This window comes from Cyprinus carpio, chromosome B25 (genome assembly GCF_018340385.1).
Source record: "Cyprinus carpio isolate SPL01 chromosome B25, ASM1834038v1, whole genome shotgun sequence".
Taxonomy (NCBI): domain Eukaryota; kingdom Metazoa; phylum Chordata; class Actinopteri; order Cypriniformes; family Cyprinidae; genus Cyprinus; species Cyprinus carpio.
In genome coordinates, this window is record NC_056621.1 from 18995496 (window position 1) to 19021037 (window position 25542).

Consider the following 25542-nt stretch of genomic DNA (forward strand, 5'->3'; position numbering starts at 1 on the left):
TCTGCGCGTGCGCTCGTGTTCTCACGCTCGGATCCGTCAGAGTTAAACTGGAGTGTCGTCTGTCCACGCTGAGCGGCTTCGCTATGAACACACATGTTATTTACTAACAGCCTGTGCAGCGCAGAGCGTCGGTTTTCAAAGGTAAATCATTTCTTTGGGTTATAATGCTGTTTTATTGCCGCTCAGTTTGATGAGAGTGTCTTTTATCAGCCGGTATTGTTATCGTCGCGTCCGTGCATGAAAACAACTCAGATGAAAGTCTGTTGATCTTACTGAAGTCTGATAAAGCCTTGCTTTGGGAGAGTTTATTTTGTCTACACGCTAGAATAACTTGGTCTTGTTTTTAAATATAGCCGGTTCACAACTAAAGGTTGCGTGTAAATAAACTTAATGTGGCTTTAGTTGCAACACATGTGAAGGCGATTGATGTTGCTGTTGAAGTCTTTTATCATTTATATTTACATCAGCCACTCAAATTATGTATCTAAACTGAATTGTATCAGTCTTAAGTGTCTGTTTGAGAACTCTTGCATGCTAATAAATCCATCCCGGATTATGTTCAGCTTCCCAAATGAACATTTTATCATGAAGACTACTGTATTTAAATGTATTAATATTTAATATGTGAAAAGTGACTTGTTTTCAGAATGGAAATGAGAAGGTTAATAGTGCTTTAGTTTCAGTGAACTACGCCATTTGCTGGTAGTTCCCACGAGACATGAGTTTCGTGGTGAAACCTTGAACTTCAGAAGGACGGGATGCATTGTGGTCACCAGCCTACTTCCTTACCTTCTTTCAGGGCGCAAGGTGTGGCCCACGCCGGTTTCCACTTGAGTAGGCCGCTCTTGTGTCTGGCTACCTCATATCAAACACTTCACCATGTCCTCAAATCCTCATATCGCATTCAAGGTGTTGCCAGAAGTCACTGGATTAGATGTTCTTTTTGCAGTGTACTAAAATAAATTCACTAGAGGAAGTGGCCCAGCGAAAACCATGTGTTTCTGTTTCTGAAACCCTCCAGTGAGAACAAATGAACCACAGTCACATTGACATGTCTGGCCTGCTGCACATATGCGTAACCTCAGAAAGAGGATAAGTGTGTTGGAGACACTTCGAGATGAGCCTTACATCATTACATTTTGCTTGTCACAATGTCGGAGGGTTAAGTGAAGCGTTATGTCCGCTGAAAGTTGAATTGTGACATTTGAGCATGTTTTGCAGACTGCTGATTTGTATTGTGTATGCAATACTCTATTAGATCATCTGGGTAGAAAATAACATGTTTCAGCCTGTCATCTAATAATAGGTTATGGGTTCTCTCTCCTTTTTTGTAGCTTCTAGATATACTGTAGTTTAAAAGTGTTGTGAGTCACTCTCTTTGCGCAGGCAGCTGGAAATGAGCTGTCATCACCAAAAATTCATATCTGGCTCACTTTCGACCCTTGGATATCTGCAACTGTAAGATTTCTAATGTTTGTAAAGCATCTCAACGGGTTTGGTGGACAGCTTTGCAATATGGTTAGCGTTTCTCTGTGGTTCTGTAAAGTTGTTTTTGGTCTTCTATTTTTCATTCTGGTGGATCTGATGAGAAGTTTGTGACGTTAAGATGCCAAACGTTCCAGACGCTCTTAAATTCTTCACACCTCACACCTTTCCTTTGGTGTCCAGAGTTGAAAAGGCCACTTGAGTTTTCCCTTTTGAAGAGTCGGGGGGAAATAGGCTGAGCTATTTTAACAGAACATTGCTATTGTTGTTGATTTGGTAGACTTGAGCAACACAATGAACCGTTTTTCATTGTGTCTAATCACTGGGCTTAGCCTGTGGGCTTAGCCAATAATAATAATAATAATAATAATAATAATAATAATAATAATAAAAGTCTATTTTTGATGCATTGTTATAGTTTACCCCCCCCCCCCCCCAAAAAAAAAATCATAACGCAAATTAAGAAATTTTTTTAATGAAGCCTAAGACATTTCTCCTCCACTGAACGTCATATGAACTTTTCTAAGCATTTAACATTTTGGTATAATGGACTTTCAGAACTCTCTCGAGTTTCATTAAAAATATGTTAATTTGTGAGATTGAATAAAACTCTTATGGGTTTGGAACAACAATGGTGAGTAAATAATGACAGAATTTTTGTCCCAATTTTCATAACTCTTCAAATTAGAAAAAACAAACTGGAAGCAATATAAAAATATAAATAATATATATATATATTATTTATATTATTCTTAATTCCTTTTTCCTGTGATGACTTACTCTCAGTTTGGTCGAGTTTAAGTTAGGCTTATGCACATAAGTTTAAGATATTGGCATATGTACTTTAGGTTGTGACATTATGCATTTAATTATTAAATCCACTGTTTGTTTCCCAGGGATATTTAATAGTGTGTATCACATGCTAAACTGTCACGTTGGCTGATCGTTTGAGGAGTTTGTCTTGGCATTGGACCCAGAGAAGGGATGTTTCAGTATTGTACAGTAATAGTCCAGACTTCTACTCTAAACAGTTTGAGAAGATCCATGGAATACAGTACATGAGATCTTACAAAACCCCTATTTATTTATTTATTGGTTGTTTGAGTCCTGGGTTTCGGTGAGATTCTTACGTGGTCAGTCCAGGGAAAGTCCGAGCCTAATGTGAAACTGATGTGGCTAAACTTCAGTTTTGTACACAGTTTATTGAATATATCCTACATGGGAAAGTTCAAGTATTTCTTGAAGTCATTCTCAAAACTAACCCAAAGCTGTCCATGAAAGGTGAATATTCACACTTCCATGTAAACTGTAGTGCATCTCCGCTATGTGTGTTGCTCTTGTTGCATGTCTGCATATTGGCTACTGCCAGTAAAAACTACTGAATTGAGCACAGATCAGTGTTAAGGATCTTTCCCCATCAGCACCTTTTCATTGCCCTCCTGCCGCTGACCTGTGATTAATTGTGTTCACAAAGGAAACGCTCCTGCTGTGCAAACAACAGCCTGGTGATGATGACACACCTGTATGCCTTTGGCTAACCATCCCATGGTCTTTTCAGCAGGATCCAACTGTGGATTTAGAGCTTGCATTTAGTTTAAAGAAGCGATGCATGATGCAATTTGTAGTTGTTTAAACAAAAATTTTACTTTCAAGGCTTCTTATTCCAGTATGCTGTTGTGTCAAAATGGGTAAAAACCATTTCCGAAAATTCGAAATTATTAACAATAACAAAACAGTTTGGTTTCACTTAGACGTTAGATCTTTAGCATCTGTGCCACTGGTTTTGTCTGAAACTTCAAAGAAGAATGGCTGTATCACAGCAGACTCATAATTGAAAGCACGCGGTTATTTGTTAAGACTTGTGGGTAACTTCTGTCTCTTTAGATTCATGAGAAATTGGAAACACAGCTTTGGCTCTAACCTTTGCTTGGACAGTGATAAACCTGTTTATTTTGTTAAGCCTAAAGAAAAATGCTTCATAGTTTTAAGTACCATTTATTGCACAAGGATGGACGTTTATACAGAAATCACAACTAGTCCTACTTGTAGTGGCCCACTTTTTTGATCCCATGATTTCTGTCAAGCCATTAAGTTCCCTAAGTCATAGACGAGACTCACTGCGGTAAATAAATTATGCTTCCATCTCTTGCTAGCTGTGACCTGTTTTCTCTGGTCAGCTTATAGGAGACTTAATGCTTCTCAGAGAAGCCTTTCCCTACAGCAGTAACAAAAATCAAGGTGTTTTTAGCACAAGATCAAGCCTGCTATCTGTTTATTGTGGCTCATTTGACTTCTCAAGAGGTTGATGATTACATGCAGAAAGAATTAGGATAGTGCCGTTTCATTATTTAATCACCTAGCCTACATGTTGAAAATCTGTACAGCGTATGACTCTATTTCTTCCGTGGAACACAAATGAAGATACGCTGAAAAACGTAGGCTAACTCCAATGTTTTACATATAATGAAAGTGAAAGGGGATGTGAGATGTTTATTTGTACAATATTCAGTATTTCACAGAAGAAAACATCCTACTAACATAATAAGAAGTTTAAAATACTGAAATACTAAAATACTTTATAGGTACAAAATCTTGTTTTTTGCACATTCTCTACCCCTAAAGCTGCACATTAGTATCTTAAAGTAGTAGGCTAATATGTACCCTTAATGTATACATTGGAGTAAATAAGGTAAAAAGTTATTCCTTTTGAGGGTACTGCTCCAGTGACAAGCTGTTGTACCCCTAAAGGTACAATTTTAGCCCATTTTTCCCCCCCGAGAGTGAAGGGAAGTTTGAAAGGGAAATTTGGGTTTCCATTTATACGATCTAATTGGGACAGGTGGTTAAACAGAGAAAGGTGCCCATGTGTCTCAACAGAGCAGTTGTCTGGTGAACTGTAGACTCTGTAAGAGTCCCACCTGTCCACAGAGAATGTGAACTAACAGACCTCCACAGTTTTCAACACATGGTGGCAAGTATCAGCTGCCAAAGTCCTGCTCTGTCAATTTCTGATTCCACAGAGGTTCACAGGACCAAGTAACAATTCCTTCATAGTTAATTTGATTCCTCAAACAAGAGGAGACAAAATAAGAGAAATGTTTACATTTTCTTTTTTAGAATCTAATTGGTCTGACTCTTTTGGTCAGACATTTGAGTTGCATTTTTATTCAGATTGACTTACAGACAACTTATCAATGGTTCATTCACCCTGAAATAACCAGATTATCTTGCACAGTGGCCAGCACATAACCAAAAATTTGGTAACACTTTAGTAGGGACATATTCTCACTCTTAACTAGTTGCTTATTAGCATGCCTATTATTAACTTATTGGCTGTTTATTAGTAGTAGTTATAAAGCACATATTCTGCATGACCATATTCTACATCCAATTCCTAAACTTAACAACTAACTTAGTACATATTAATAAGCTGCAAAATAAGGAGTTTGAGGCAAAAGTCATAATTAATAGTTTGTTAATAGGGAGAATTGGGCTTTAAAATAAAGTTTGACCGAAAATGTACTTGCTCAAATATCAAATTGCCATCAAAGCTTGGGTTTGTGTATGAATCTGACCACATTGGTTCATCTACATGCTGAATTGTTGGCCTGCACAGCGATGCGTAGTAGTTTGATGGATTGCCCATGTGACCTAAGTCCTGGTGTTCTTGTGCACTGTGTGAGTTTGTCCTACACTTTTCCTGACAAGAATGTTGTCTGAAGAATTAGCTGACATCACAGCACTTGTCTGTTTTTGGCTCATGAATGTGCAAGTCTACCTCACATGGATCTCTGTCAGCTTCAGGCAGAACTATATTGATGGAGTGTAGATGCCTCTGATCATTTTCATGTGTTTTAGCCAAGCAGACCTGAAGGTGGCTCAGTAGAGGATTAGTAAAGCATCATATTCAGCGACCTCTAAGGAACAAGTTTGCACGTGCCTAGATGAGCCAATTTACTCAAAGTCTTCTGTTTGTTTTGTTCCTTTTCCAGATTTTGAAATGAAGAAGGACATTGATACTCTAATAGCTGAAGAACGGGCTGAGATCCTCAGAAAATATGAGAAGGCAAGTTACATCCTTTCAGTTGTCTACCCTCTGACTTTCTGTAGTTTTGATCTTTGACCGGTTGAGCGGATGTCCAGACAAAGGGAAACTGGTTAATGATTGTTCATGACCCTCAGTGACATGGAGAGCAATGCATATTGACAAAGTAGCCCAAGTAAAGTAGTAAGTGGTCATTAATCAGATCAGATGCTTTTGCAGTACACACAGTCCTCTTGGAGATGCCAAGATTTGGGGTACACCACTGCTTGGAGTAGCCTACGGTGTATTGTGTATTGCTCAAGGGAATGATTGTGATAGCTCACAAAACTTGAATATACCATATTATCTCAGAAGAAGGCCAGATATTAGTAGACAGGATGTTGTGTGAACATTGTACAATCCTTTGTGCCTTCATGCTTCCATATACAGCTTGCAAAACCAGCAAGTTTTAACTTTCGGACACAGCCAAAATCTTTTGAGAAGGAAGTGTTTTGACGGACAACAGCTGGATGTCATGCTAACATTGCTGCTACTCTCAAATATTGACTACAGTCTGCATACTTGGAAGTTCTCAGCTTACTTCAGATACCTTTAGATAATGCTGTGGAGCTTAGACAGATAAGATGTTCAGGATAGACAGAAATATAATCTGTTAGCAGAAATTGTAGATTCTGGGGGTTTCTTGTATCAACTCTGTTTATTTTGGAGATCTGAATTGTTCTAATCAAGAAATGGGGTGTTTTCAAATGTTCTTCCTTAAAAGGAATTGTTAACCCAAAATAAAAATTTGCTGAAGAATGTACTCACGCCCAGATCATCAATGATTGTTCATGGTTAGTCAGAGTTAGATAAATTTAGCATTACATCACTTGCTCACCAATGCATCCTCTGCAGTGAATGGGTGCCGTCAGAATAAGAGTCCAAACAGCTGATAATAACATCACAATAATCCACAAGTAAAACAGACTCCGCTTCATTAATTAACATCTTGTGAAAAGCTGCATATTTGTGAGAAGCAAATCCATCAAGGCATTTTAACTTTAAACCATCACAAATCCGTAATCCATAATAATGTTTCCTTCTGTGAAAAAGTCCAAAATCCATATCGGAACTAATTTAGACTGTTTTTGCTTATAAAATATGCTTTATATGTGCATATTTTTCTCCTAATTCATACAAGACGACTTTTTCAACTGGAGAAAATTTGGTGAACTATTCCTTTAAGAGTTCCAGTCATCTCTTGGTTTGAGGGTCTTTTGCCTTTGCTCCAGTTTCTCAGTTTGTTTGTTGGGCCGGTTGCAGGGCAGGCAGGAGGGTGTGCACATTAAGCCCTGGGAGGATGCCGACTACAGCATCTACAAGGTCACGGACCGCTTCGGTTTCCTGCAGTAAGTCTCGCCTCTCCTGGCAGTTTTAACGCTCAGTCTAGCGAAACGATAACCTCGGTCTAAAGTTGAAGATGTTAAACATTCAACTGTTTCATCAGAGAATATGTGTGAACTATGTTATGAAGAAAATGGCTTTTATGTGTATTTTGGGTAATAGTTGACTGACCGCTAGATTGTGTTGTCAAGATTATTTTTCATAAAACGCAGTAAAATCTCATGTTATTTGAATGAAGCTTCTGATTCATGTAATACTTGTGCAGGTTAAACAATCATTTCCCCTTTGTAATTTGTTTTTCCCAGTGAAGAGGAACTGCCAACACCGACCGCGGCAGAGGAGAAGGTGACTTTAAGATATCATCTTTCTTTGCACCTGAAATTATTGTTATATCTTTTATGGCAAAATTCAGTTTAGAGAAATTAGCCCATTTAATTATGCTGTTCTTGCTTAATGTCCTCTTTCTTTTATGAATATTTTAAATTTGAGATTAAAATTCAGTGTGCTGTTTCCCTAGTACAAACTCCAGGAGGTTGAAAGAGAGGAAAAATGGGTTAAGATGGTGAAAAGTTGGGACAAATACTGCACAAGTGAAAAGGTAACTTATAATTGTGATCAGTCCAGGTTTAACTGGATGAGTCGCATTTGAAGCCATTTTAAAATAGTTTGGCTAATGAACTATATTAAGAAATGTGTATAATTCATCATATCATTAACATTGCGTATCATATTGCTGTTGCTGCCATTGTATTCCCATAATATGCCACTCAAGGCTGCTGTGTGTTACAGTGATTTTTAGGCCCACACATTCGGAAACTTGCAGACCCATAAATAAATCTCGCCATCTGTTTGTTTCCTCTTCCCATGTGCATTTTGCAGATGATGAAGCGGGTATACAAGGGGATTCCCTTGAAGCTGCGCGGTCAGGCCTGGGCTCTGCTGCTGGACGTGAAAAAGGTGAAAGATGCGAATTACAGGAAGTACGAGGTAGGAACTTTGCAGGAATCGTGTTTGTGAGATATGTTTGGGCTCGATTAGGTCGGAAAGTGGCTGTTTGATGTTCATTTATTCAATGACTCGCTTGTTTGGGTTTTGGTTTGTCCTGTGTGATTGTTTGGGTTTAATTAGCCAGATGTGTTTTGTCTCCAGTCTGCCCATTTGGCACAACAATGTTTTATTTCACAACAAAGGTTTTCTGCTATGCATGCTTTGTGTAGTCTGACAGTTATTGCATAAAAATACAATAAAAGTTGCTAGAATACAGTAAGCTGCAATAAGTTGACCAGTCTTTATATCGCAAACCAAAAGTCTGATTAACTGAAAAACGGTAGGCTATACACTACCGTTCAAAGGTTTGGGGTCAGTAATTTTTCTTTCATTCTTTTTTTTTTTTAAAGAAATTAATACTTTTATTCAGCAAGGACACATTAAATCGATCAAAAGTGAGAGTTTATTATAATGTTAATTTGTTTTGTTTTCAAATAAATGCTGTTCTTTTGAACTTCTATTCATCAAAGAATCTTTAAAAAAATAAAAAAACATTTGCTGCATCCCAATTCACCTACTTATACTATGCCCTAAATGTATGTACTCTTTTTGTGAAGAAAAAGTACATAATTTTGAGTATGTAGAAGAATAGTAGGCAAGCTTTGGGACATACTACTTCGTCATAGCTGCTTCTTTAACGGACGCTCTGTTGCTTAGTTACTGCATTCCGTCACTGTTTAAACTGCCCTGTCAATCATCTTATCACAGTTAACATCATCCACATTTCCTTTAATTTGATTTCCTACCGTATTGGAGAGAAATGAAGAGGCACGTTGATCTGCTAGTCGTGGGTCTATCATGCTGGGAACTCTGCTCATGTGTTTGCATAATGATGCATTTAAAAGTTAATGACCAAACGTATCATTATAAAAGCTCACAGTGTTGCTGCAGATGAAATATAACATGGATAACATTAAATCAATATTTTTCATTAGGTTGGACATTGATTATTTATCACTCAAATCCCTTTCTCTACCTGCATATATCCTGATGTCCGTATATACGTCATGTTTGTAGTTTTTCAACACTTTTTATGCGTGTTTGTAGTTATAATCAAATACTCGTCCACCTCGCCATGTATTGTTTGCGATATTAGCCGTTAGAGTGTGCATCGATCTGCACTTCGAATTCTAACCAGAAGTAGTAGGGGAAGTCATGGCCTAGTGGTTAGCGAGTTTGACTCGCAACCCTAAGGTTGTGGGTTCGAGTCTCGGGCCGGCAATACCACAACTGAGGTCCCCTTGAGCAAGGCACCGAACCCCCAACTGCATAAATGCTGCCCACTGCTCCGGGTGTGTGTTCACGGTGTGTGTGTTCACTGCTGTGTTTGTGCACTTTGGATGGGTTAAGGCAGAGCACGAATTCTGAGTATTGGTCACCATACTTGGCTGTATGTCACGTCACTTAGTAGACCATCCAGGAATCTTTGCCATACTTTTTTAAACATACTATGATTTGGGACATACTAATTCTATTTTCGAATACTATTTAAGACGGATAGTATGCGATTTGGGACACAGCAATTGATAATATTGATAATACAATTTAAAATTTATAATAATCATAAAGGCTTTTAGAGCAGTAAAACAGCATATTAGCATGATTTCTGAAGGATCATGTGAAACTGAAGACTGCAGTAATGATGCTGAAAATTCAGCTTTGATCTCAGGAATACATTACATTTTGCAATATATGAAAATAGAAAATACCATACCAAATTTTAATTTAATATTTCACAACACTATTGTTTTTACTGTATATTTGATCCAGTAAATGCATAGGAGAAAAAAAAAACTTTTTAAACCAATCTTACTGACTCCAAACTTTTGAACAGTAGTTTAAGAACTACCATCTTGTTTTTACCTTCTGTTACCATCTTCTTTCTGTTTTCAGTCATTTCAGAATCTTTAGTTCTCAAGAGTTTTATTTATAACTGAACGTGTATCTTTATCTGAATTTCTAAATATATCTAGGTGCCACTATAATATTTATAACTTGTTTGCTGCTCTGACAAATGTAAATAGCAGAAGTGTAGCGCTTAAATGGAAACCATTGGCTATCAAGTTTCCGGAATGAAAAGTTAGATGCAGGTTTGATGGTTTGACAGCGATACGCAGTGTGCACTGCAGTGACAATCAGTCACCTGCTAATTTTCTAAATATACAAAAGTAAAATCAGCTTTATTGTATATGCATTGTTTTAAAAACTTTTACTGTGGATTTAATTATAAGGGTAGTTCATCCCAAATGATAATTTCGTTTGTTCCAACCCTGTCTACTGTATATACCAGGGATCCTCAAATCTGGACCACGAGATCCACTTTCCTGCAGAGTTTAGCTCTAACCCTAAGCGCATTTTTGAGGAACCCTGGTATATATTGTTTTTTTCCTGTGGAAAGTTAATGCAGCTTTTTCTGTACAACAGTTTATAGTGACAATGTTAACAAAAATAAGTAAATAATAAGTGGAGATGACCGTTATTAAGCCATTTGTAGTTTGACTTTCTGATAGGGATGCGCCAAAATAAAAATTCAGCCGAAAAAACAAACAAACTGAAACACAGCCGAAATGTGCTTTTCGCTGTCTTTTCAAAGAAAAAATCAATTACAAAACATTTTAAAAATATTTACTTAACACTGAACATTTTTTTAACATTCTTGAAGACGTTATATCAGCAAAGCACAGTTTAAGTTAAAATTAATAAGTTAGTAAAATAATATTTGTTGGCCATTTTTGAGACCCCCTTCTTGAATCAGGCATTTTTTTTTTGCTATTTTTTGCCGAATAATTTTGGTTGTCAAACATTCAGTGCATCCCTACTTTCTGAGTATATTGCTATATTTACTCCATTTGTTTGAGCAGTGTAACGAGTTTGGGGTGGGGCTACCTGTTAGTCTGACCAATGGCAGGTAGGGGAGTGCTAGGGAAATTTTGTTATTTTTGCAATTCTGATTGGTGCGGCTAATGCTAAATTAAAAAAATTCAAAATTGTTAATTGCCAAAATTGTTAATTTTTGTTTTAATGTTGTTGCAGAAAATGAAGGAACAAGCCAAGAAGTATTCAACAGAAATCAAGCAGATTGATCTGGATGTCAACAGAACCTTCAGAAACCACATCATGTTCATGGAACGCTTTGGGGTCAAGTAAGATATTTGACAAATTCATTATCTTGATTTGACTCAAGGTCTGTTTGGCAAGCCGACTTTGAGTCAAATGAATATAAAGAGTTTCAAGTTGAGATGTTTCTGAAATGAAGTGCTCAGACGATGTAAACTTAACCAAAACAAGAGCTCCTTCCTCTTGTGATTGCATTTTTGTCCAACTTCCTGTTACTGTGAGCAGCCTCACAGGAAATGATACAACCGGTGACTTGTTACCATTATGCCCAAAATAAATACATACTTTGATGTTGTCCATAACAACTAAAGATCTGCCACAGTGTCATGAAAAAAAAAAAAAAAAATGATTTCCTTTTGTACAGGACAATTATAAAGACCCACTTGGGATTGTATGTCCTCTTAAAAACTGACAGACGTCAGAAACATTTAGGTTATTTTTCCATTTTTAAATTGCCAATTTGACAGAAATTGAGTGCATCATGATTTTTTTTAACAAAACATTGGCCACATGCCCCAAAAATAACCTCTCGGTAAATTTGACATTTAATAGAGTCATCCTACTTGCTTAACAAATTGAAAGGGGCTTGTAGACCAAAGTGCATGAAGAAGAGGTTTCAGCCATGTGGTTTGCATGGGCGGCACACCCACAACTGACATAGATCAACCACCAGCCTCTCTGCATGGGGCATCTGGTGGATGGAAGCTCTGAGCAATGATTTCTACATTTTTATTAGCGCTGCACGGCTAATAAGAGGATATGGAGCGGAAGTGCTGTTTAACACATCTGTTGTTAGTTTGTGTTGCTCCTAAATGTGTTTCTACAACACACTAGTCACAATTCTGCTTTCCTCTGGCCTCTTATGAAGGGTTTTGCTGTGCATTGCTAAATCTCAAATCTGCAGACGTTATGAATTATTAACGTGCATCTCCTGATGTGATGGCTTATGCATGAATGGACTCTTACTGCTACTGTGAGCTGGTTTCTTTCTGCGGTTCGATTTAAGCAGGACCCTCAGTGCTTTTTGGACAAAATTTAGACAAAGATGGATCCGTTATGGGGAAAAAAGGACAATTCTTTAATTTTAATAATCGTTGAATTTATGTTGGGTTCATATATTTTTGAAAAACATATTTTAATAGAAAATGGCAGCTTTTTTTACCCAAAATATATGTATTTAATGACTTATTTAATAAAATTTTCCATTGGCTTAAACATCATTGACCATGAATATCTTTAAGTTTTCTTAGGGTTATACCTTGCCATCACATGAAAAGATCAAATTAATCTGACCCTTTTTTATGAGACTAAGCTTGCCACACAGTTATACCACACTTTGTTTTGCAGATCATTTAAAAAAAAAAATATTAATAATTTATTTCACTATTTCTTATGAAATCTAAAAGTTGAAAAATTACTAATTTATAGTCTTTAAGAATTTTTTTCCTGTCATATGTTTCTGACATAGAAATGAAAAAAAAAATGTAATTTTTTAATTTAAATGACATTTTAAACAAAAAACTTTTTTCTCACTGTTCTCAAATCATTGAGAATAATATAAACTCAGAAATGTAAGATATAAACCTAAAACTGTAAGAATTGTGAGATATAAAGATAAAATTGCAAGATAAAAGTCTGAATTGTGAGATTAAAAGGTCTTTTTTTAAATCATTGGTGGAAACAGGCTTCCATGGTATTACAATGATTAAACCATCTGATATTTTTGATGTTTTTCTCAATAAATTACTAGTTCTAGTCACAGAAATATTAGCATCATGTCATTGATCTTGTTACTGCATACACTGAAACTAGATGTTTGAAATCCTATTAATAGCCATCATGTAATATATTGGGAACAGTTTGTTTGACCTGTGTTTTTTGTCCTTTACAGACAGCAAGCCCTGTTCCATGTGCTGGCAGCGTATTCGGTCTACAACACGGTAAGAGATTGACAGAGTTTGAATGTCTGTGTGTAAATGTGTTATGTAACTCAGAACAGCATGTGCTGGATGAACCAGGGCAGAGGGGAAGAACACACACACACACACACACACACACACACACACACACAATTACTGCACTAATGGCGACTTCCCATCGTCTTCTATTGTTCTTACATTAAGCTAAATATAATGACCATAGACCCTAAACCGAAAATAAAACTTGTATTTGTATCAGTGAATAAAGACCTGGCTACATGCCAATGTGAATACCATCCGTACTGTATAAAATGCAAGATTAGCAGAATTGTGTCCCAAATGGTTGCATGTTAAAAATAGTAGGTACTATAAACCCGGATGATAGCATGTGTGGTTTTTGGGCTAACTTGCCCATAATCCCTGTTGTTTGTAAATGTATGTGCTTAAAGTTAATAATGGAATAAACTTAAAACTAGAATGCATATCTTTTAAAACCTGGTTGTAAAACACTAGGCATCATACATTTTGTAAATGGTTACAGAGAAAATCTGGGCGTTATACACTAAACGACTGAAGATCAGTCACAGAATACCAAACATTAGGTTTCCGAACACCACGAACTCTCACAGCAACATGTTCCTCATTGCTAGGAAACAAATAAAAACAATGCATGTTTTAGAACTGGTTTTAGAACAAGTTTGATAGGCTTCAACTGGATGGAATCATAGTCTGTTTCAGTCTTTGCTGGTTATATACTATGATGATCGCCTCTAACAAAACAAAATCTGTAGACTGGCTCTGACTTTTGCCAACCCCAACAACTACTCTTAAACCAGCTAACAAACCAGTCTGACCTGGCTGAAAGACCTGGCTTTTTCTAACAGTGTGGAGAAGGCGGACAATTCAAGACGGACAAAATGAGAGAAATATTGATTTCGTTCAACACTGAATATTGACAAAATGTTACACTTCTCAAAACAGCAAAAGTGCATTATTTTATCCAATGCTTGTTTATGCTGTATCTTAGCCTGTTGGAGCATTGTGCAATAGAATATTCTATATTGTTAGCTTAGCAACATGCTAACATTAAACTGTTGCAAATTGCAAGTCGAATTTACTTTGGAGATTTGTATGGTGTGTGGAGTTGCTGCCTAAATAGCAAATCATCATTTATTGGCTTGATATGCTGCTTTAGAAGTTAGCGGCAGTAGACACAGAGGCAGCTCACTAGGTTTAGAAACAATATGCCTAGTGTGCGCAGAATCTGGTTTGGAGACAGACTAATCCAGAGACAGTGACTCTGACGTTGCCCACTGGTTATGGGTGACCAGGGTCTTTTAGACAATAACAGAGGCCGTCTGTCCGGTGCTAATTGCATGATATGCTATTTAATTTATTTATTGGGAACCTACTGGGAATTAACCTTAAACATGGATGATTTAAAAGCTGGACAAGACAAATGGAAGAATTTTTTTTTTTTTTTTTATTGGTTTGACAGGATGTTTGACAAAACCGCTGGGACACATGCACATAAATTCCATTGTTTGTAAAAAACAAGGAGCATGTGGGTCTCAAAGAGACGGGAAATGGTACCATATTCCTTTTCCTTCCCGATGATGTCTAGTAGAAAGTGGGTCAACTGGGCAAGAAGAGGGTGATGAAGGGGGGAAGGAGAGATTGAGTGAGTGAGAGATATGGAGAGAAGCAGGGGACTTTGAATTTTACCTTTTTAGTCTTGTATTCTTTTTCTTGAAAGAAAAGCACTTAAGTTATTGTTTTGTAATTGGTGAAATCAGCACTATTACTCCTTAGGCCATTCTCTATCTATGTGTGAATCCTGAGTAAAGATTGTGACAATGTGTACTCGGTCTGTCTGGTTATGTGGTTTTGTGTAGGAAGTGAGCTACTGTCAGGGTATGAGTCAGATCGCTGCCATTCTGCTCATGTACATGAATGAGGAAGATGCATTCTGGGCTTTATCACAGCTACTGACCAATCAGAAACATGCCATGCATGGTGAGTAAGTCTCTCTGACTCTGCGTGTAGATAAATAGATCTCTTTGTTTTTGTAGTACATTCTTGTAATTGGTGATACATCTCTGTGTCTTCCTCTGTGGATTCTTAAAGGATTCTTCATCCCGGGGTTTCCCAAACTCCAGCGTTTTCAGGTTCATCATGACCAAATACTGTCTAAACTCCTTCCCAAACTCAGAAAACACTTGGTGAGCTTTCTTATTTTAACCTCAGGTTGTTTGACTTTAATAAAAAATAAACACTTTCTCAGTTTTTCCAATGTTTTCTTCAACTCAGGATAAGGAACAGATGTCCACTGGTATCTACACAACCAAATGGTTCCTACAGTGTTTTATTGACAGGGTAAGGCATCATTTTCATTTTCACTATTTTTATATCACTAGTAAAAGCTGTCAGTTATGGAGTTGAAACTTTCTTTAAATCACAATGAAATATAAAACATGTCATAAACATTCACTTTGTCTTGTATGAACATAAGAGATGGGTGTGTCCGAACTGTTTTTCCAGTCCCTGACAAAGGTGCCACAATGCAACCTTAACAAATCTATATAAAAATGTACCTTTAGGAGTTCAGCAACTTGTCACTGGGTAGTACCCCTGAAGAGACATTTTTGTAGCTTATTTACCCCTAAAAGTTTCATAGTGGTACTGTAAGGGCACCTATTACTACTCTAAAATATGGACCTTTTTGGTGTAGATAAATGGTGAAATTGTGCTCTCTTTCTGGACCACCTCTCTTTGATCCAGTCCAGGCCCCGGACAGAAGGTCTTGTTTACCACCCTATTGGTGGCCTTGCCTCGACAGGACATAATTTTTCACCAGCCGAGTCCAAGTTTTGCAACTAATTTTGCAATAACGTCATTTGCATACAGCAAGTTTTTGTGTGAAAAAGACTGGAAACATCATCTGCTAAAAGTTTCATATGGTTGGGCTGAACCCTTTAGAGCAGTGTTTCTCAACCTGGTCCTGAGCACCCCCCAGCACTGCACATTTTGTGTGTCTCCCTAATCAAACACACCTGATTCAACTCATTAGCTCATTAAAAGAAACTCCAGGAACTGAAATAGGTGTGTCAGATAAGGGAGACATACAAAATGTGCAGTGCTGGGGGGCACCCAGGACCAGGGTTGAGAAACACTGCTTTAGAGAATCCTGTTTCAATGTTTTATTCATGTTGGAGCTCTGCTCAGCTGGTTGATGACTTGAGTCTGTTGTGTTTCTACTATATAGACACCCTTTACACTCACCCTGCGCCTTTGGGACATCTACATATTAGAAGGAGAAAAAGTTCTAACCGCCATGGCCTATACGCTCCTCAAATTGCACAAAAGTAAGAAAAAGTCCCACTCTGGATCTCTGTAGAACCACATGAGCTGTCACCATGTCCAGTATGTACAGCATTGAACCATATAGTGGTTAAAGATCCGGCTTCTGAAAGTTTGTAGGTGCAGATGCCACATAGGGGGGTTTATAAACTATCATCATTGCACCCTTGAGCAAGAAACTTAATTTAGGGTTATTCAAGATACACTCAATGGATTAAGTGTACTGGATTAACTGACTTGCTCGTAATTATCTATGATATAAAATTTAAAAGAGTTTCTGGTAAACTTAAAACAATGTTTAATCTGGGCAGTAGCACTCAAAAACAAGTTGAGGTTGTAGTGGTAAATCAGCTGCCTAGATGTTCTCTCAGCCAGAAGTTCCTTAATTTTCATGTTTGGGTAGTATAGATGAGTTTAATTAGAAGCTTATAAAGTCTAAAGCCTCATTCTTTTTCTGTCAGAGCGTCTTCTGAAGATGTCTCTGGAGGACCTGAGGGAGTTTCTGCAGGAGCGTATTGTTTCTTCCTTCAACATGAGTGATGATGCAGTTATTGAGCACCTTCAGTCGTCTATGTCAGAACTCCGCAGGATGAAGCTTGACCTTCCTCCTCCAGGTAAAAGACAGATTGTGTTTTCTTTTAAATGAGAACATTCTGAGCAAATACCAGAGAGAATAATTAAGGAAGCCTTGTTCACAAGATTTTGAATGTCTTTGGAGTCTGCAAAGTGTGGACCAGGGATTTTCAACTCTGGCACCCGTGGTCCACTTTCCTGCAAAGTTTAGCTCCAACCCTAATCAAACACACCTGAACAAGCTAATCAAGGTCTTCAGGATTACTAGAAAGTTACTGGCAGGTGAATTTGATCAAGGAGCAAACCTTTGGAGATGAACTCTTCAGGAATATGGATCTTGAGGGCCAGAGTTGAGAATCCCTGGTGTAGACTAAAAAATAAATGCTCCAGTTAGAGAAGCTTCCACAAAGCACTTCTTATGCAATAGATGTTTAGAAAATCATTTGGACAGGTGATTCAAAGCAACTGGAAGCTCTCACAAACCTATAATGCAGGGGTCCTCAACTCTGAACCTCGAGATCCACTTTACTGCAGAGTTTAGCTCCAACCTTAATCAAACACACCTGAACAAGCTAATCGAGGTCTTATGATAACTACAAAGTTGCAGGTACATGTGTTTAATCCAGGTTGGAGCTTAACTCTGCAGGAAAGTGGATCTTGAGGTCCAGAGTTGATGACCCCTGCTATAATCTAACATTAAGACCCATATGGCCAACTCAACAATAAAAATGGTCCTTGATTAAAAGAGGGTTATTTGCTGAACCTTGGAAAAAAAAACTTTCTTCTAAAGAGTGTACTGTGGTTTTATGCAATTCTAGACTATTATAACAACTTTTTTTTCTTTTTCTTTCTGGGTTTGACTTGTAGCCAAGGGAGATGAGTTCCCAAAGATACAGCTGGGCGAGGAACGTCCAATAGTACTGCTTCCAGTAATTAAGACTGCGTGTGTACCCTTACCGCCATCAGCACACAACAATCAAACCTCAACCAAGCTTCAGACGGAAGGCACCACCACCCACAACCAGAGCAACGAAAAACACATCCCTACCATTACCTCATCTTCCCCTCTTTCAAAACACACCCACTCAACTTCCAACTCTTTACTGTCACAAGCTACACCTGAAGAACCAGGGACCACGGTGAAGAATGAAGACAGTGCACCTGTACAAAGTCCAGATCATCTGCTACACCCAGAATCTGCACTGTGTTCACCAGAGACTCGATCGTTGAAGAATGAATGTGTTAGTAGACCCCTATCAGCGGTGTCTGAAGATTGGCTTCCTCCTTACCAGCCATCCACAACAGATACATCCAGTATCCACTCTTTGAATCTCCCAGAATTACCTCCTCCACCTCTTCCCTGTACTGAAGAAGGGGTCAAGCTTTCACCTCTAGAAGAGGATGTCCCATTTTGCCTTGCTCCACCTCCACCACCAATAACCCAACCTTTGGATCTCATCGTAGAAGATCCGTTTTCGTCACCTTCCTCGTATAGATCCTATCGGCAGCTAAGCAAGTTTCCGGTCAACATTTATGTGCCACCGTCATCAGGTGACCGGAGACCTTCCAACACTTCGTATTACGACAACATGTCAGAAGAGGAGGATCTGTCTGTTGACAGGCTGCTGGAGATGGCGGCCACATTGCCGCAAAACTCAAACTTGAGTCTAATGAACACCACCCTTCCCCTTCCTCCAGAAGATGCCATGTCTCTTCCTCTACCGCCCCCATCTATGTTCTTCTACACGCCTGACTCTTCGCCACTCCCTCCACCTCCTTCATGTATTGAGGAGGCAAACAGCTGGGGGTCTCCAGAATGCATTTTTCCCAAACCACCTATTGACTTTGCAAATAAACCCAACCTCGTATCTTTGGTCCCATGCAATCAGGTGGTTCCAAACCAGAATGATCAAGATAGTAGTCAGTCACAGCGGCCAAGACTACCGCCCAAAAAATCAAAACCCAATCAGGTGGTTCCAAACCAGACTGATCAAGATAGGAGTCAGTCACAGCTCCCAAGACTACCGCCCAAAAAATCACAACCCCCAGTGCTCTCTCCTGTACACTCCGATTCAGACTTCTGTCAAATGCATGTTTCAAGTCATTAGTTGCTGGAGTCACACTTCAGTGTGAACTGAAGGCATGTTTCCATCATTTGGACTTTTGTGCTTCGATGGTATCAAGTGAACATATTTCAATCTTTTAGGTGTTGAAATGTGTTTTATATATATATATATATTATATTATATATATATATATATATATATATATATATATATATATATATATATATATATATATATATATGAATGACAGATCTACACAGAATGCTAGAATGTGTTTTATCAGTGTGCCATGAAAATTGTATGTACTGGAATCCCCTTTTCTAAAGTGAAGCATCTATAGTTGTAGCAGTTATCAGAATAACCATTTATCTAGTTGAGCAACCAGTCTTCCAGGGACTCGTCATGTGGTTTGAAATTACATCTGATCTGTTTAGACACCACGGTATATGTGACAGTCACCATTATTTTGTTTGTTTCTGTTGTTTTATGGGAGATATTATGTCCCCGCATTTAGATCAGTTGTTATTTCTTTGTCTTATGTTTTATTGGTTGGTTTTATATCTTGGTGCAACAGTTTTTTTTTTTTTTTTAAACGTTGGTTTATGAAAATGCATCTAATGATGCACATTAAATATGAAGATGTTGTGGAAATGTAAACAAGGATCTTACCACACTGACAAACGTTCCCTGATTACACTGAAAGGGCATTTTTCGGTGGTCTCTGATTTGCTCAAAAAGGAAATTCCTTCAACTGTAAACCTTAGTGTTGTGTACTGCCCTCTTGTGCCATCTTGTGGGAGATAATGAAGCACAGCTTGGTTAAAAATTATATACTGGGAAATACAGCCACCACACTGAATGTTTAAATGAAGAAACTGTATATTCAAGGTCATTGTATAGCTTTGTTGTGTAATTGTAAATAGAACAGGTTTGATTTGCACTTTGATGTTTGTATTGAGAGCTTATATTTAATTGCATTTATATTACGCTTCTCAGGTTAAATGGTCTTGACGTTCAGTTTGTGTTGAAACTTTTAAACCCAGTTTAATGTTTGAACTTTTTGAACTCCATGTTCATTTGACTTATTTGATTAACAGCTAAAAGTTGTGTTTTCCTTGTTGCAACAATGAGACAATACATAAAGTGGAGTGTTTATTTTAATATTTACATTATTGCTGTTGTCAATTCTAATGTCACATTCAAAGGAATATGGCACAAGCACAACGTGATAAAATATAACGCCAGGGTCAAATATTTCTTTATAAATATACATTCACTTGCATAAAAGCACATTAGGAACCCATGCCCTTTAATTGATTTAAAACAAGCAAACCTTCATCACAGATCTGCCTGATTGGTAACAGCATTTAACAAGCACTTGAAGCCATTCGTTTTACCTTTCTACCATAATTTCACTTTCATAAAGGCACCATTGTTGCATTATACTCACAGGTAACCACTTAAAAGTCATATGACAAACAGGATTGCATATACATAGTTTGTATTGTAAAAAAGTGCAATAATAATATGCATAATGCTTCACATGAAGCCTAGATAAAATCTTCAGTGCTATTGCTGTCAGATGGAGGACTGTCACTTCCCAGTGGCTGCTGTGAGAATATAAGATAAGCAAGTACTGCAGGAAGGACTAAAGTGCATCTTTACATTCCGTGAGAAATTGACAGCGTCTTAAAGCTGCGATTGTAACAGAGCTTGCAGAGAAAATGCACCGTTTGTAGAAGCGATGCTGTTTCATCCAGTACCTGAGTTACAATCTCAGCTGCATGAAGAGGTTGACCTGACACGCCACACTCTCCCTCAGCTTCATTTCATCCTCTGAACCCAGAGCCACTCCTGGTAATCGGGTAGAGCCGTTTACCCCGAGGATGCAAGGCAAGCTGAGGAACACTTTGGAACCGATTCCACCCCAACCCTGAAAGAAGGAAATGCACACATGTTGCAGAAAACAGAGGATTGCATTTAGACAATCTCAAAATTATCAGACATGAATTAAAATACAAAAAGTGTTTTATTTTCACAGCCTCTTTATTGTGTTTCTGTGAGGATATGTTCAAGTATGTGTCAGTGGCTCCTATACTAATAGTTGATATAAAAGGTTTGCATTTACAAAATTTGGATTTGCATAAATGAGACAATCTAGACATAAAATATCAAAATCTTTACAAATGTTAGTTGAATTTTAATGCTTTAACTCCTTAACTGTCTACTCTGTTTTACTGCCTTTTCTACCGATCAAATATTTTATTAATCATCATTTCAAAGTTTAAACACTCAAAATTCATCCTATGAAAACCTTTTTAATATCGGACATTGTGTTACAATAGAAATGATAATATAAATCTTATAGCAGGCTCCTCCCTCTAGTGGGTTGGTGTCAAGTGTCATATTAGAAAATTTACTATACTATTTTAATTCAATTCAAGTTTATTTGTATAGCGCTTTTTACGATACAAATCGTTGCAAAGCAACTTTACAGAAAATTATGTTTCTACAATATTTAGTAGTAGCTTCTCAGTGGTGACTGTCAGTTTATGTACATATGGCAGAAATGTTCAGAAAAATCAATTAAAGACGTAATCAAACAAATAATTTTTATATGTCAAAACCTTCTATAATCTTGACAAGATATAAAAAATTTCATTTAAAATGTCTGAATCTCAAGGTTCCATAGTTGGTGGTTATTTTGTGATAAGTAATATTATGACAGAAATGTATAAAAAATAAATAAATAAAAAAAGTCAATGTAGTTTGGGTGTCACCCAGTGTTTTTTTGGTATAATGCCTGAATAACATAACAATAACCTTAAAGTTCTGCATAATTAAGGGCGTGGCCACTTAAGTGACAGGTGGATTGCCGCTGCTGACACTGCCGTCGAGCTAGGTGGGCGTGGCTTCAGCAACCAGCTCCCGCCTTTTTGCCCATTTTTTATTATCCGGGAGTGACGCGCTGCCAAGATGGCACTTTGAGCTTCAAAAACTCTCTTCAGGAGTCTACGGGTGATGTCATGGACTTACTCCGCAGCAGTGACGACCCGACCAGGCTACAATAGTCCAAATATAAGCACTTATTATAAGTGTACCGTAGTGATTCAGGATAAGACAAAACACGGTTTGGGAAGATGAAATCATGATGTACTCGCTCATTATAAAAATTAGCAAATTCTGAACACAGAACAAGTTACATAGATAGTGCTGCTTTAAAGAGAGCGAGGTAAGATGAAGCTGCAAATAATTTAATATTAGTCAAATTTTAACGATATGTTTACGATAGAAATGTTAAATGACCGACAGCTATATCCAGTGACGCAAACTACTCAAATTTTTTTTTCCTCAAATATGGCCATTTTGAGAGAGAGAGATAGAGAGAAAGAGAAAAGAAAGAGAGAAAGAGAAAGAAAGAAAAAGAGAGAGAGAGAAAGAAAGAGAGAGAGAGATGTGTAAATTGTCTGCGTCTGTCTCTTTCTACAAACAGTGAAGCTGAGTTTAGTTACTTAAAAAACAGAGATTCCACACACACCCCCCCACTCCCTTGAAGAGAAATATAATGTAGCGATTCAGTATCAATTACTAAAAGTCGCGTGGCAGCGCTGACAACAAGTTTATGAGCTTCTGAATGTTACTTTTTGCACATCGCATCTCAGACCTGTGTGTATGTGTGTGTGTGCGCGCATCAATTAAACAGCGCATTAATATAGAACTGCGATTAAACTGAAATGTTTTAATGCATTGGCCTTGTCACACACACACATACAGTGCTGTTCAGTACGGTCACACTGTATATCTGCTATTCAAGAAACTTTTGAAAGGTTTAAAAAACAATTTATAAAAAATCTTCAGAAACTATTTGCATGGAAATTAAATAGGCTTATTGTTTTTTTTTTTTTTTTTAATAATACATAATGCATTAAAAAATAGGGGGGTGGGGGGTGTTGGCACAGTGGTTAACCAGAAAAATCAAAAATGGCACGTCATGCAGAAAAGGTTGCCGACCCCTGTTCAAGATCATGGTTTCATTTTTCACTTCAGCAATAATGGAAATTTTCACTTCTAAGTTTTTATTATTATTATTAACAGAATATATTCGATTACTTATTCATTTTGTGATTCCAGAAATTTCAAGAACTGTATGTTCTTTAATAAAGCAACAACAACATTTACATGTTGCAATGTTGTTTGTTTATACAAAGAAATTTTCAGTTTACATCTTGACTTTTTATTTTATTCTAAGTGAATTTACGTGCTCTTTCTAATGTAAAATAATTTTAATTCATCCTGTGTTCCTTTGGCTGAGAACCACTCCTCTAACACACATGCACAGCTTACACACACATACTTACTGAATACATATTCTATAAGGTAAGTAAGTTACCTCAGCCAGTGTTGTGACAGAGTGTATCTTCTTTTTGTCCGTTACAATGCTGTGAATAATGTCAGCAATGGACAACCCGACTGACCATGACCTCTGACCTCTGCCTTTGAGCATCTCTAACGCCCTGAGAACATATCAAACAGTTCACAATTCATAATACAGTAACAAACCTCAAATTAACAATTCATTCTTTGAAACTATATGAAAAATATCAGCATGCTGATCATTTAAACCCATACCTGTCCATTAATGGTTTGGTGGAGTTGGACACTGGAGTTAACGCTTGTAGCTGGTCAGTTCCTGGCCCCATATTACCCCACAATGCCACTGATACACAACCAGAGAGAGCCATTACATTTATTATTTAAAACCAGACTCTGACCTCAGAACATTAATTCACACTTGAGGTGTTAATATGACCATGATGCAATTTAACAACTGTTTATATAGAATAACTGTCCAGTTTCCATTTCCACAAATCCTCTTTTAGGGTTTATGTACATTTTATGAAGGTCAATTTAAGACTTTAAGACCTTTTTAAGACCAATTAAGAAATATCCATGGACTTGTTGTAACACTTAAAAGTTTGAAAATACAACTTCCCACCATACTTTTACTGTACCTTCTGCAAAGATGACATAAGTCATCTTGTTTTCTGGGAAATTGATCAAAATGAAGTGATTTTATGATGTAAAAAGGACAAATATCTGAACTCAGAAAATGTCTTAAACATGAACTAATTTGGTTAAAAATATTTATATGTTCAGTTTGCATCTCAAATACATTTATCTTGATTTAAGAATGTTTTAATATATGTGACCCTGGAGCACAAAACCAGTCTTAAGTCGCTGGGGTATAATTTTAGCAATAGCCAAAAAAACACCGTATGGGTCAAAATGATCGATTTTTCTTTTATCCCAAAAATCATTAGGATATTAAGTAAAGATCATGTTCCATGAAGATATTTTGTAAATTTCCTACAGTAAATATATTAAAACCTAATTTTTGATTAGTAATATGCATTGTTAAGAATTCATTTGGACAACTTTATAGGTGATTTTCTAAGTATTTAGATTTTTTTTACACCCTCAGATTCCAGAGTTTCAAATAGTTGTGTCTCTGCCAAATATTGTCCTCCTAACAAACCACACATCAATGGAAAGCTTATTTATTCAACTTTCAGATGATGTATACATCTCGATTTAAATAAAATTGTCCCTTATGACTGGTTTTGTGTTGTTTTTGTATTGGAAAACAAAACTGAAGAAGATATTCATTGTTTTGCATTGCATGTAACATTAAATGCATGAGTTTATAGATTTAAGACGTTCTGCTACTTTCTTAAGACTTTAATTTTTGCAAGGGCAAATTAAGAGTTTTTAAGACACCAGCAGAAACCGTGTTTGTTAAAATATTTGAATGTGCTTGTGATCGACTCACCCTTGTTCTCGGACAGTTCTCCGATGACCCAGGCCTGCTTGCCTGTGCTATTCGCCACCAGTGAAATGTTGATGATGTGAGACAGTCTCTCCGAGTCCAGATTACAGCCCACACCGATCACCTGAGGGGGCAGAAGATGACTCTGTCTCCAGGCAACATGTGTCATAATGTCCACTGTGGACAGAAAGGTCAAGAGGTCACATACACGGTCTACAAAGCAAGACTTTGCTGTCTGTTAGATTTTAGATTTTAGTAATTGCTTATTAAATTGTGAAACATTCTCTGTAAGAATAGAAGTTTTAATAAAGAAAATAAATAGGGATGATTTTGAATTTCTGTGTTTGTGAACCTGGTTGAGAGGCGATGAGCAGCATTTAAATAAAACTGATCTTAAAAATACTATATATGATAACACAGCACATGTCCACATTAGTCTGAACTACACTCAGATATGACTGCTCATCGCTCCAGGCATTGGCTGTGATCACCACCACCTTAGAGCCCGCCGAGGCGGACAGGTCTGTGACATGAAGAAGAAACACACTCCGTCACCAGCTGCTGTGTATGAGAGGTGGAGTAAGAGCTATACATGTATGTAAAGACTTTGCTGTGACATCTGTATCTTCACCTGGGATTATGATCATTAACAAAAACTATTTAAATGTAAAATTGCAATTTCTTTTGCTTTAAAATTATTAACTGAAATGCAATAAACTA

At 37.3% G+C, this 25542-nt stretch overlaps 2 protein-coding genes across 4 annotated transcripts in view; one reads left to right on the forward strand and one right to left on the reverse strand.

Moving 5' to 3' along the window:
• On the forward strand, positions 1–21027 carry LOC109068349 (USP6 N-terminal-like protein). 3 transcript variants are annotated; one of them, XM_042752995.1, is made up of 15 exons: positions 1–141; positions 5478–5551; positions 6833–6918; positions 7219–7258; positions 7431–7511; positions 7793–7900; positions 10994–11103; positions 12969–13017; positions 14892–15012; positions 15124–15218; positions 15307–15372; positions 16262–16361; positions 16818–16970; positions 17797–19154; positions 19238–21027. In XM_042752995.1, exons 2-14 carry the CDS (start codon positions 5486–5488, stop codon positions 19035–19037), a joined length of 2316 nt encoding a protein of 771 aa, XP_042608929.1. In that variant the 5' UTR covers positions 1–141; positions 5478–5485; the 3' UTR covers positions 19038–19154; positions 19238–21027. The 3 variants fall into 3 exon arrangements, with proteins under 3 accessions (XP_042608929.1, XP_042608930.1, XP_042608931.1); XM_042752996.1 differs by having other exon boundaries at positions 17797–19149; positions 19239–21027; XM_042752997.1 differs by having other exon boundaries at positions 7793–7870.
• LOC109068350 (ubiquitin-conjugating enzyme E2 variant 3-like) overlaps positions 20135–25542 on the reverse strand; it is a 12767-nt gene continuing 7359 nt past the window's right edge. Inside the window, 5 exon segments of the mRNA XM_042752998.1 lie at positions 20135–20928; positions 23386–23509; positions 23625–23712; positions 24826–24999; positions 25175–25345. Of these exon segments, the coding sequence (XP_042608932.1) occupies positions 20764–20928; positions 23386–23509; positions 23625–23712; positions 24826–24999; positions 25175–25345 (722 nt within the window). The 3' untranslated portion in view covers positions 20135–20763.